Source organism: Petaurus breviceps, unplaced genomic scaffold (assembly GCF_028583685.1).
Source record: "Petaurus breviceps papuanus isolate PSGF00001 unplaced genomic scaffold, PetGlider_PUasm1.0 90919, whole genome shotgun sequence".
Classification (NCBI taxonomy): domain Eukaryota; kingdom Metazoa; phylum Chordata; class Mammalia; order Diprotodontia; family Petauridae; genus Petaurus; species Petaurus breviceps.
In genome coordinates this window covers 34103795-34116608 of record NW_027187378.1, presented here as the reverse complement: position 1 = coordinate 34116608, position 12814 = coordinate 34103795, and the positions used below count along the sequence as shown (strand labels likewise).

At 38.5% G+C, this 12814-nt stretch overlaps 1 protein-coding gene and 1 non-coding gene across 12 annotated transcripts in view; both read left to right on the top strand.

Annotated features, from left to right (window-relative positions):
• PSD3 (pleckstrin and Sec7 domain containing 3) overlaps window positions 1–12814 on the top strand; it is an 804858-nt gene that overhangs the window by 581677 nt on the left and 210367 nt on the right. Inside the window, exon 12 of one of the 11 annotated variants that reach the window (XM_069075751.1) lies at window positions 735–4945. The exons of the other annotated variants lie outside the window; for them this stretch is intronic. Coding sequence (XP_068931852.1) covers window positions 735–1076 — 342 coding nt within the window. The 3' untranslated portion in view covers window positions 1077–4945. Of the gene's footprint in view, window positions 1–734; window positions 4946–12814 lie in introns of those variants that run through there. 11 annotated transcript variants of the gene reach the window in all.
• Window positions 7955–8060, top strand: LOC138152219 (U6 spliceosomal RNA). Its single transcript, XR_011166052.1, has one exon. It is a non-coding gene; the product is annotated as a U6 spliceosomal RNA (small nuclear RNA).

Here is a 12814-nt window from a genome sequence, read left to right as displayed (position 1 = left end):
CCTTCCTTCCTTCCTTCCTTCCTTCCTTCCTTCCTTCCTTCCTTCCTCCCTTCCTTCCTTCCTCCCTCCCTCCCTCCCTCCCTCCCTCCCTGCCTCCCTCCCTGCCTCCCTCCCTCCCCAATATCATACATTTAATTTGTTTAGTCATTCCCCAATAAATTCCTTCTTTTGTTCACAATTTTTTGTTACCTCAAAACTGCTGTTATGGAAATTTTGGAATATATTGTCTTTCACTCTACTCATTCAATTTAAAAGATAGGAGGAAAATGAGAAATTAGGTAGAAGTTAGATGAGAAAATAGATAGAAGTTAGATTTGTCTAGAACATAGAGCATAGAAAGAAGAAGAGTAAGATGACATAAAGCTGTAAGGATAGTTAGATTCTAATTTTAGATGACCATGAATGCCAGGATAGTGAGTTTACACTGTATTTGGACAACAATGGAAATATTTCTGAAGGTTTTTGAGTACTTAGAATGATATTGTGAATATATTGCATTAGGAAGATTACACTGGGGCTAATATGAAAGATAAGACAAGAGAAAGGAAAGATGACAGTAGCTCTGAGGCCTCTTTCCCTCTTGGTAGAAGGGGACTGGACTTGGTCAGCGCTTCTCCAAGTTATGGTCCTCAGACCCCTGAGAATCCATAGTACCCTTTCAGGGGATCTGTGAAGGCAAAACTATTTTCATAAAAATATTGAAATGTTAATCCATTAACTCTTCCCTTTTCCAGCTAATCTGTGTGAGCCTAGATTTCCTTTATACACTTCAGCCAAAGCCGCATATCACAAGATTGAATGCAGGAGCAGATGTGAAAATCCAGCTGATTTCTATGAGGCCAACATTTAAGAAATTTGTGATGATATGTAAAATAATGTTACTTCTCACTTTAAAGATGTTGTTTATGTTAACATGTAATAGTTTTATTATTATTTTAAGTGAATTAATAAAGGCATATTTAAAATTTTTATTAGTTTTACTTTCTAATTTGGCAAATATTGATAGATATAACCTACATAAATATAAAAGCTCTTTGGGGTGCTTAATAATTTTTAACAGTGGAAAAGGGTCTTAAGAATGAAAAGTCTGAGAGTCTTAGAACTAGGAAAGCATTTTCAATAGTGCAGACAAAAGAGCCTGAACTAAGATAGCTGCATTTGGAGAGGAAATGAAGAAGTTTACTGAAGAAAAGGATAGATATATGGAGATGTTTAGCATCTTAGAATTTACAGCCTGAAAAGGATTCCAAAGATCACATGCTTCAAATGCCTTATTTCACATATGAGGAAGCTGTTGTCTAAAGAGATTAAATTGGGGCATCTAAGTGGTGCAGCAAATAGAGCACCTGACCCGGAGTCAGGAGGACCTGAGTTCAAATCCAGCCTCAGACACTTAGCGTAAGCTGGGTGACCTTGGGCAAATCACTCAACCCTGCCTTCCCCCTCCAAAAAATAAAATAAAATACAGAGGTTAAATTTCTTGACCAATGTCATGCAGAATTAAGAGGCAGGATTTGAACTCATCTGACCTCAAATATGTTACCCTTTCTATTACATAATGCTGCTTGATACTTGTCAACTGGATTGGAAGGTGAGGGTGGAAGGGAGAGAAAATTGAAGATGACTGAAGTTATGAGCCTTCATGATGATTCAGAAGAGTCAGAATAAATATAAAGGTATGTTTGTGGGGGGAGAAATAGGCTTGAGTGTGGTAAGGAAGGAGAAGGTGATGAATTCAGTTTTGAAGAGCGAGGACTTGGCCAGAAACCTAGGGTAGTGGTCTTGAGTAAACAGTTAGAAATACAAAACCAAAGCTTTGGGGAGAAGTTGGGAAATGAAATGCCATTTGAGAGTCTGTTTAGAACTGATAGTTGAAGCCAGTAGAATGGCTTCAAGGGAGATACTGTAGAACAAGGTATGAAAAAATAGGAGGAAATTCACCTTTAAGGGTTGGGAGAAGAATGAGTAGCAAAGGAGATTAAAAAACAGACAGAATGGTAGAAATACCTTGAGAAAGCAATGTCATAGAAATTGTAGAAAAGGTGTGGTTAATGTATTAAATACTTCACCTACTTGCTTGCTTTCTGACTCAGCTCAAATTCCACCTCTTTGAAGAGGCCTTTTTTTATGCCCTCCCTCCCTCCCACCAGCCAGGACCTTTCCCCTGAAATTACCTCCCATTTACACTGTTTATGTCTTGTATGTACACCATTGTCTGTCCAGTTGTCTTTCGCCCATTAGAATGGGAACTTCTTGAGGGTAGGGACTATGTCTTTGCCTTTCTTTATATTCTCAGTGCCTGACTCATCTATAATAAGCACTTAACAAACGCTTATTGACTTAATTGACATCATTGACAGTGAAGACAGAGAAAAGGTCATTAGATTTGGTGAAAGATTATTACTAACCCAAGAGAAGTCAGTTTCAGTAAAGTAGTATAGACAGAAGCCAGTTTGCACTGGGATTGTGGAGGGGAACAAGTGAAAAATTAGTGGAAATAATGAGTATAGATTACTCTTCCTAGAATTTTGGTATTAATAGAGAAGAAAGATAGAAAATCATGGTTTTAGGGGATAGGAAGGACACTTTTTCTTTTAAAGACTGGGGTAGGATCTAATCATGTTCATAGGACAGAAAAGAAAGCCAAAAGGGAAAGAGAGAGAAGTGGGGAGCGTTGATGGAGTGAAATTACAGATTACGTGAACGGCATCAAGGATACAGTCCAAGAGCTTGGCCCTGAGCTCAGGGGAGAATATAACTTCATGCTTAGAGACTGGAGCAAAAGAGAGAATGACAAATGAAGACATTTAAAAGTTTAGAGGAATGAATGAAGGACTGTTGTATAACTTTTTAAACCCCCAAAGAATAGAGTGAGTTACTAATTGAGAGTGGCCTTGGACAAGTTATTTAACCTTTCTGAAACTCAGTTTCTCTATCTGTAAAATGAGAGGATTAGACTTACTATTCTTTAAGGTCCTTCCAACTCTGTGTGCCTATATCCTAATATTGTGGAAGACTTCTTTGGATATTTGGGTCTATAGTAACTTTTAGATGCATGGAAATTTGAATCATGTTATTATGCATTAATATTTGAGCATTGCAATATTGTTTTATTTCCAAGGAAAGATTCAGAATATTTGTTGGGACTTATCAAGCCCAGAGCATTGTTATTTTGAGCTCTCATAGAACAACTGATATGAAATCTGCCAAACCTGAAGCTTTTATGATAATGTCAAGAAGTTTATATTTCATTTGAAAATCAATGCATTTGAGAAAAAGACAGTCCCCACTCCCACCCCACAATAGCCACAGGGACATGCAGTCCTGAAGGTTATTATTAGCCTAAACATATTCAAGAACAAAGCTCAGGAATATCTTTCCTTAGGAAAATGAAATAACTTTTAAGAGCCAAATGTTTTTTCATGACTTTCATTTACCACTAAAATATTATAAACTGCTTCTTCCCCAGATCATTATAGAATGTCACAATGAGGTGGGATGGATCTCAGACATTTAGTACAATCCTCATGTTTTTTTGACATAGAGAAATTTGACCTCAAGGTCACAATCAGAGCTGGAACTAGAACCAATGACAGTGTGAAGGGTTTAAGAAATAAGAAGAAAGGGACACCTTGCTCCTTTTCTAGAGCCTTGTCCCTTAAAAAAAAAAGTCTCAGTCAACTTATTTCTGTGGAAAACAGTGTTCCAAAGCCCACTTCTAATAGCAGAGAAATGATGTCTTTATCATCCTGTAAGTGACCTCACATTTCTATAGGTAAAGGAACAAGAAAACTTAAATAACCTTTTTTCCATCTTATTCCTTTTTGTTGAATAGATCATTCAGGAGGCTTGGTTTGTACTTTGAGAGACTCAGTGTCTTTTTTTTTTTTTAAATTTTAATTCCTCAAATAGCACTACCCACTCCATTTTTCATGGTGATGGTAAGCTGAATGTGGATGAGCAGTTTGTGGGGAAAACACATACACACACATCTATATATCTCTACACATAGAGTTGTGTGTGTGTGTACATTTCTCCAACTTTAGCCATTTGTTTTAAACAACCCCTCTCAAACCATTAATCAGTGAAGGAATTTAATGGATTTTTATTTGAGGTTTAGCATCTCTCCTTCCTGGTAATATTTCAAGAAGAAACTTAGCCATGGAAAAAAGGAGAGAAACAGGTGTAGTTATCTGAACTTTGTATATAAATTGCTCTTCTTAAACTACTTTGTTCACCATGATTCAGCTTATGATTTTATCAAGGATGAAAATACATCTATTTCTTCTGTTCTGGAATGGGAATGTGTCTCGGTTTAAGGAAACAGAGTACAATAATATCCCATTTATCATGAGTCATTGGGAAGGAGATAACTCTGTGTGACTTCACCAGATAGTTCAATCTTTACCCCCAATACCTTTAAAAATTAAATATAAACAATTATCGTAATAAAATTTATGAAACACTTTACCATCCTTTTAAATGGAATATTTGACCCATGTTAGCCTTTTCCCCAGGACTCAGGCTTATTGTTATATTTCAACTTTCAGTATTTTACAAGATTACTCTTTTCACTAATGCACAGTTAAATCTTTTCATCCTTTATAGACTGTCTTCAGTACTTTATGAGATTGTTGTGGGTATTCTCCTCACTGATGCACAGCTAAACCCTTACATCCCTCAGTAGACAGTCTTCATGCGTTACACCCAAAGAAATTAATCCTATGGTGGCCCAGTTCTTGGTGTTGAGCCTCTATATATTTAGCTAAGTTGGGCCTTAGAAAACAACTTTATTGCCAGGCTTGTACTTTGGGAGCCCTTCCATCTAGATAGAACCTGTCAGAGCTTCTCATCCAGTGGAATATAGTTTTTTTTTTTAAATTTATTTGCTTTTAGTTTACAACATTCAGTTCCATAAGCTTTTGAGTTCCAAATTTTCTCTCCCTCTCTCTCTTTTCCCCCCTTGATCTCCTCTTCCCCCCCCCCCCCAAGCCATGGCCGCATACAATTCAATATAGGCTCTACATATACCTTCACATCAAACATTAGTCAAGTTGTAAAGAAGAATTACAATCAATGGAATGAACAGTGAGAAAGAAGAAACAAAACAAAATGAAACAAAAAAGAGAGAGGACAAGTAGTTTGCTTCAATCTGCATTCAAACTATGTAATTCTTTCTCTGGATGTGTATGGCCTTTTCCATCATGAGTCTTTTGGAGTTGTCTTATAGCCTTGCATTTCTGAGAAGAGCCCAATCTATTAAAGTTAGTCATCACAGATACAACGTGTTTGTAATTGCCAATGGAAAATAGTTTTTGAGAACCCAGGGTGACCTCTGCCATAATAAAGCATTGCTGTAGCAATTTAGTAGAGGTAGGATCATGATTATGAATATAAATTATGGTACTGTGCTATAATATAGTCTGTGCCTTCAGTAAATAACCCAGATTACTGTGCTGTCGTTGAGTTAGGGTCTGGTGGGCTCAGTTACAAGCAAAATGCATGGTCTTTGTGATGTCAGTTTCAGCTGTAAAGAAGTCTGTTCACTGACCTCTAGGCTCTTTGGCACATTCCACTCATCTGAGACAGCACAGTACTATGGAAAATCACTATATTTGATGTCAGAGGACCTGGGTTCAGATTCAGACCCTCTCACTTACTAGCTATGTGACCTTGGGCAAATCACTTTTAATGAATCTATAACATAAAGGAGTCAGAGTCCACAAAATATCTGATCCTCTTGTATTAATAGAGTTTGTATATTGTGAGAATCTCAATTTGTCAAACAGGCAAATCACAGTAGGTATTTCTCAGTTTAAAGTAGGGGTTCTTGGGGGCAGCTAGGTGGCGCAGTGAGTAAAGTGCTGGCCCTGGAGTCAGGAGGACCTGAGTTTGCTTCTGGCCTCAGACACTTCACACACACACACACACACACACACACACACACACACACACACACACCACTAGCCGTGTAACCTTGGGCAAGTTACTTAACCCCAATTGCCCTCCAAAAGGCAAAAAAAAAAAAAAAGCAGGGGTTCTTAACTTGTTTTGTGTCATGGAAAACTGTAGCTGTCAAGTGAACCCTATCAGCCCTTTCTCAGAATAGTGTTTTTAAATGCATAAAATAAAAAACATGGAATTACAAATAAAACCAATAATACTGAAAACAGTTATCAAAATGTTAAGGAAAAAAATGTTACAGACCACAGACTTAAAGAAACTCCTGTTTTAAAGAAATCCTACAAATTTATTCTTTAGTAAATGTACTTGTTATCTTGGTGCATATAAATGTTTTTACTACCCAACTTATCAGGAGCAAATCTAATTTTATGAATTAAAATAGCTTATATAGGTGTTTCCCAGTTTGTGTTTTATTGAAAATCTAAGACTGCCTGTAGTTCTACAAACATTGATCTTAAAATCTTTTCAATAAGTGTAGGCTGTCTGCCTGGGTTATTCATTTTGAAATCCTCTCACACTTTAATAACCCCATCTTGTTGCTTTTGAGACTTCACTGAAATCTTTGAATATCTGCCCTTTTCCTCCTCAACCAAAATCCAACCACTTTTAGTGTAAAGCTTTGGGAGGTGCCAGTGGATAGAGTACTAGGCTTAGAGTCAGGAAGATTCATCTTTCTGTGTTCAAAACTAGCCTCACACTTACTAACTGTGTGACCCTGGGCAAGTCACTTAACCCTTTTTACCTCAGTTTCCTTATCTGTAAAATGAGCCGGAGAAGGAAATGGCAAACCATTCTAGGATCTTTGCCAAGAAAACCCCATGAAGAGTTGGACACAACTGAAAAATGATTGAACTGAATGAACAGAATGGTTTGGAGCTGACCTTATTCATGAGAAAGGTTGCCGATGAGAAAACCCCAAGCTTGCAAGTAGAGTTGCTACCAGCATGATCAGAACTCGAGTCTGGAACTCAGGCATGGGTTGATGAATTCTTGTTCTCTGGATTCTCCTGTGACTCTAGCCACAGCCACTCCCTCTTTCCTCTGTGTCTGTATTGCTTGGTTCCAGTTCCCATTTGTGTTTTTTGGATGTCCTTTGTTGGATGTGCAATTTTTTTTTTTTTTGCTTTTCTTTTCTCTCATGCTGCTTTGCCTTCTCCACCTTCACTTCAAGTCTGCAGCCCTGGAAAGACTTGCCAGTGTGATTCAGCTCCCAGAAGAACATTGGCCCAACTTGACTGGCCAGTGCCCTGTAACTCATCTCATCTTTGTGCCGCCATGTCTCCTCATGATTAATTCTTATTATGTTACTTTGGATTTATATAGCAGCTTTCCTTCTGCTAGGACAGATAATTAAGTTTTGTCACAAAGGCCCCCAAACACTTCCCAAAGCAATAGGCCTCCAGACTGTCAACGTCCTGGAAATGTCAGTCCTGTCTGTGAAACTGTCTGAAGTTGCCTGCAAAGAGGATAAAGCAAGAAGCAAATGATGTACCAAAGGATAAGTTTCAGATGGTAGACTGAATGACCTCTTCAGCACAGAATTCATTGTGAGTCAACTCTTCTCATGTGCCTGAAGGATGCTGTTATCCTGTTACTTTCATACTTTGTCTTTTGACTTTGATGTGTCTAGAAGGCATAGTCAGGGTTGTCAGGTATCACTGACTATTGTATACATAGCCTCCTCTTGCAACATTAAGATTTAATTTAGATTGTCAGCCTTCGCCTAGTCAACTCAAGTTGTGATCTCAGGAACTACGTAATATTAGCTTTCAGAAAAAAAAAAAAACCAACTTATTTGATCAGTATTTTGCTGCTTGCTAACCTGCTCAGAGATTGCGAGGCTTTGTGGTATCATTTTTATCTTGAGTAGATTTTGGAAATGCCTGGATTAGCCCTGCTGTCTTGATGTCACTTCCCCTTCTCAGTTGATGCTTAAATGTGTTCCTCTTTATTAATTTACTTTTTTCCCCCAAAACCTTTTATTTAGGGTGTTCTTTAAGCAGTATATACATTAAAATTTGTAATACTAAAGAGAAGCTCAGTGTGGCCCTCTGTGTGAGGAGGACACACGAATTTGTGGAGCATTCCATATTTTCAACGCAGAAACTACAAGAAGATGAAGTAGAACAGCAACACACCAAAAAATCTAAAGTAAATTAACAAAATGATTCAGATCTAGCAGGCTTTGAATGACAAGATATGATAAGATAGCCTCCAGTCCATCCTTTTATGGAGGTGGGAGGTCCACAGATGTTCCACATTGCACATGTTTTCAGACTTTTCCCTGTATATTGATCAGTTGTGCCAATTCTTTTCCTTATATGTTATATGGGATGGCTCTCTGTGAGGGTGAGGGAAGGATAATTAGGGTGATGCAAACAAAAGAAAATATCAGTAAAAACTTATTTTTAAAAATATTTTAATTTGGAGATTTACCTAAGAGGTTTACTTATTTTTTCCTTTTAAAGACAAGGGCTCCCTATCTTACCCAGGCTGAGAGTATAATGGGTACTCATAGACGCAAGGCCTCTACTGTGTGGCTCAGGATTTTGAACTTCCCTGTTTCATGGGTTGATTTGCCCCTCCTTAGGCAACATGATGGGGCAGCTAGGTGGTGCAGTGGATAGAGCTCTGGACTTCGAGGCAGAAAGACCTGAGTTCAGATCTGGCCTCAGATACTTCCTAGCTGTGTGACCCAGGGCAAATCACCTAACCTTGTTTGCCTCAGTTTTCTGATCTGTAAAATGAACATGGTCACGGAGTCAAACTGGACTGAAATGACTGAACAACAACAAAGCAATGTGAACTCACCGTGAGACTCACCATGTTGATGCTGGGATGCTTAGCACAGATACCTAGTAAGCTCAGCCTCCTGCCACTCAGACTTTTCAAGCTTCATACGTTCCCCCCACCCCTTCCCAGCCTTAATATTTTTTTAATGCTGTAAATTTACACAGGCCATCCTGTCTCTGTTGCCTCCAGGTTGTCCACAAACATGGATTCACTGTGTCTTAGATAGCAGTTTCTGTCAGAAAATCCTTTTGTCCACTTGAGTTTGGATAATTTTGTTTTAAATGAGGTGCCCTTGGAAATAAGCACCCTAATGTTGAAAAACAGTTCCTTGGAGCTCTGCATTACTATTCTTTCAGAAGGCTCATAGACAAAACTTAACCCTTTTCAGGTTGCTTAAATATTAAGTATTTCTAATAGTTTTAATTTACAAGATTCAAAGTAGGAAAGAGACAAGGGACAAGTATCTGTTAGACTTCTTTTTATGTCATGGTGTTTCTCTTTTTATCTGGACCCAATTTCATTGGTATGGGAACTCCTCATGAAGAAATCACTGATACCAATGAAAATTGGCACCTGCTGGCCAACATAATTAGTGTCTTGGAGAGCTGCCAGGGTGACTGAGAAGCTAAGTGGTTTTGTTCAAGGTCACATCGTCAAGAGGTGTGAACTTACCAGTCTTCCTGCCTCTACCCTGATTTGTCCATTATCCCCTGGCTGCTTCTGTGGGGTATTAATCATCATGTATTGACTTTCTAAGAGAAGGAACAACGATCCAAAGCTGGAAGATACTTTAGAGATTATCTAATTCAGTCCCCTTAAAAATGGGGAAAATGAAACTTGTAGAGGGAAAATGACTTGTTCGTGTTTGTATAAGTGATACATAGCAGCAGAGTCAGGATTTGAACCCAGGACTTTGGACTCATCCTTTTGTATCAAATATTTCCTCCTGAGGATAAATCCCTTCCCTTCCTCCTTTTGGAATATCAGATATAACTCTGCATTAAATATAACTCTTCCAGTCTGTTTTCTCTCTCCCAGGGTAGGCTATGAACATGCCTGGAGCAGAGCATATTTCTGCGGGTACTAGGAAGACCATGTCAGCTGGGGGGAGGGATAGGAGTAGAAGGATGGGAAAAGTCACACAGTGGTAGATCTTGGTTGACTTTGAGTGTTATGGAATGAAATGGTTGTTTGAATTTCCTATAGAATGAATGACTTGAACCCTCACAGAGTTCTCCTAAAATCTACCAATCTGCTTTTTGTGGAAATGACTTCCTTTGTTCTGTACAAGGCAGTGCTCTAGGATTCTTTTTTTTTTTTTAATTTTTGTTTATTTAATTTTTGGAATAAAAGAAGCATTTTTATAACACGGTATAATAAAAAAGATGATTGCACATGAAACTGCAGATCTATTTTGTACAACTTGCTATTCCTTTTAAATAGATAGTAAAAGTTATCATGTAAATTTCTTTTTTTTTCCACCTCTCCCCCCTTAGAGATGGCTACCATTAGACACAATTATGTATATAGATGTAAAACATTCTATACATGCTTCTTTCTCAGACTACAGATAGCTTTTTCGTTAATATGCCCTTTATAGTTCATGTGAGTATTTACAATAGTCAAAATGACTTTTTCATTCAAATTGTTCTTAAAACAATATTACTGTTACTGTATACAGCATTCTCTTGGTTCTGCTTGTTTCATTTTTCATTATTTCTAGGATGCTCCGTGAGTAGTCTGTCCTTTGAGCCTTGAAGTAAGCTAAAGGAGATGTGTTCACTCATCATTGCAACATAGGCCATGTGGTATATAGTGGGTTGGTTTTTTTTCTTTTTGCTTTTTTGGGGGGTAATTGAGGTTAAGTGACTTGCCCAAAGTCATACGGCTAGTAAGTGTGTCAAGCGTCTGAGGCCAAATTTGAACTCAGGTCCTCCTGATTCCAGGGCCAGTGCTCTATTCACTGTGCCACCTAGCGGCCCCTGTATATAGCTTTTTTGAGAAAACTACAGGATTGAGTGCTGTCAATTCAGAGAATGTTAGTTCACTTGGTCAGCTTCTAAAAGGTAACCTATCTTAATGTACCTATGCCTGCTGTTTCTACTCATATGAGAGTAGTAGGATTTTAGCCCTGGTAGATTCTTCATAGTTCGAGCATAGAGCGAAACCTCTATTTTATGGTTTTCTGGTACAAAAGGTTGTGACAAGAATGAAATGAGTTGTAGATGTTTATTGTCAGGGAGGCAAATACATGAGGAAGGGCCCTGAATGCTAGAAGTAGGCATTTATCTTTTAAAGTGTCATGAAAAAAACAGCTTGTTGGAAATAATAGGAACGAATATTTTGATGCCATCTTTACTATGTAATTGTTTCCCTTCCCATTTTCTGGTTCTCCTCTGTACCATGGTAGATTAAAGGTAAAAAAAAAAAGTATTTATTAAGCATTTAACTCTGTGCCATGTGCTGTGTTAGGTTCTGAAGATAAAAATAGAAAATCAGGGCAGGCCCTTCTTGCATGGAGTTCACATTCTAATTGGGCAGACAACACTCAAAAGTAGCATTCATGTTTAATTTATGGCAGATGAAAAATCTAGGTAGTACTTACATGAAGGAAAAGTGACAGGGCAGGTGGAAATGCCCAGAGATGCTGGGTTCAGGGTTTGGGTGAAGTTGATTCTGGAATATCTATCTACAGAAGAGGTAGAGATCTGGGAATTCAGTTGGCAGGGAGTGTCTCGTACCTGGTAGGAAACTGGCAACTGGGCAATGAGTATTGCTTGGGGAAAAGAAAAAGTGGTTCTGCCTCATGGAAGCAGGTACCACTTGTCTTTCTTCTAGTTGCTCATTGGTAGGATGGGGTGAAGAAGGCCCTTGGCTCCCCAACATTGGGAGCCAGTGGAAGTGGCTGATCCCAGGTCCTCAGGCAGGCAGTTGGTGGGCTGGAAACATCCCTTGCTTCCTCCGTGTTGTCAGTCCAAGGCAGGAATATCAGTTCATAGAATTCTCTCTCAATGGGAGTATCCCAAGAGGAATCTTTCGCACCTGTTGCAAGTTGTGGTCTGTGTGGTTTTCTGCCTCAGTGCCTTCCAAGTGCCTAATTCTTTCTAACCTCTTGACAAATGTGAGTTATGATTTCAGATATAGAGTAGTATTTTCATTTTGTTCAGCCACTTGGGGAGAGAACTAAAGAGAATAGCTATATATTAGAAAGTGTGTCAGGGAATATAGAACATTTCATAATGTTTCGCTGAGTTTTAAAAGTGAAACTAATTCTCTTTTCTATATCTTGAAGAGTGGATTGTAGTGTGTGTGTGTGTGTGTGTGTGTGTGTGTGTGTGTGTTTTAATCTTGCTCTGCACAGAGGAGAGCTAGGAAAAGAGTGGAAACTAATCTTCCTCCAAGGTCATGGTTAGGGGCAGCACACATTGGTGTTTTGGGACGTAAATGCCTGTCATGGTTCCATTTGGAGCAATGACCGTCATGATCACTGACATTTATATAGTGCTATAATGATTCTAAAACACTTGCATAATGTTAGCTTCTGCCTGTCAGGAATCACCGACTGCACTTGAGCAATTTTCTGCTCAAAGGAAGGAGTTTCTTGTTTTGAGCCCAGACTCTATTGAGATTGTGAGAAGAGGGACAGATTTTGGGAAGTAAATTAAAAAATTTTTTTTAGCTTCCTCCTAATCCTCTTTCCAATTTTTTTCTTTCCTTTGCCATTCTTTCTTGCCCTTTCTCCTTATTACCACTAGATATCCAGGTCTCTAGTTATAAAACAGAAGATGCAAAAAGGAAAATTTAGGCTCAAAAGCAGGAAAAAGCTTTTGAATGACTAGGGTGTCCTACAGTGAAATGGGCTGCTCTGGGAGGGAGTGTATTTATTGCCTCTCATTCAAGATCTTCAGCTGCCTATTTTCCTTGTCCACTTTCTTTCTGTCCTTCCATCAAAAAACTCTCCCATCCTTTGTCCCAATCTGACTGAAACAAAGAAAATTATTAATAATAAGGTACTAAAGACTGAAAATGACTTTTTGTAGTTCCTCCCCACCCATTC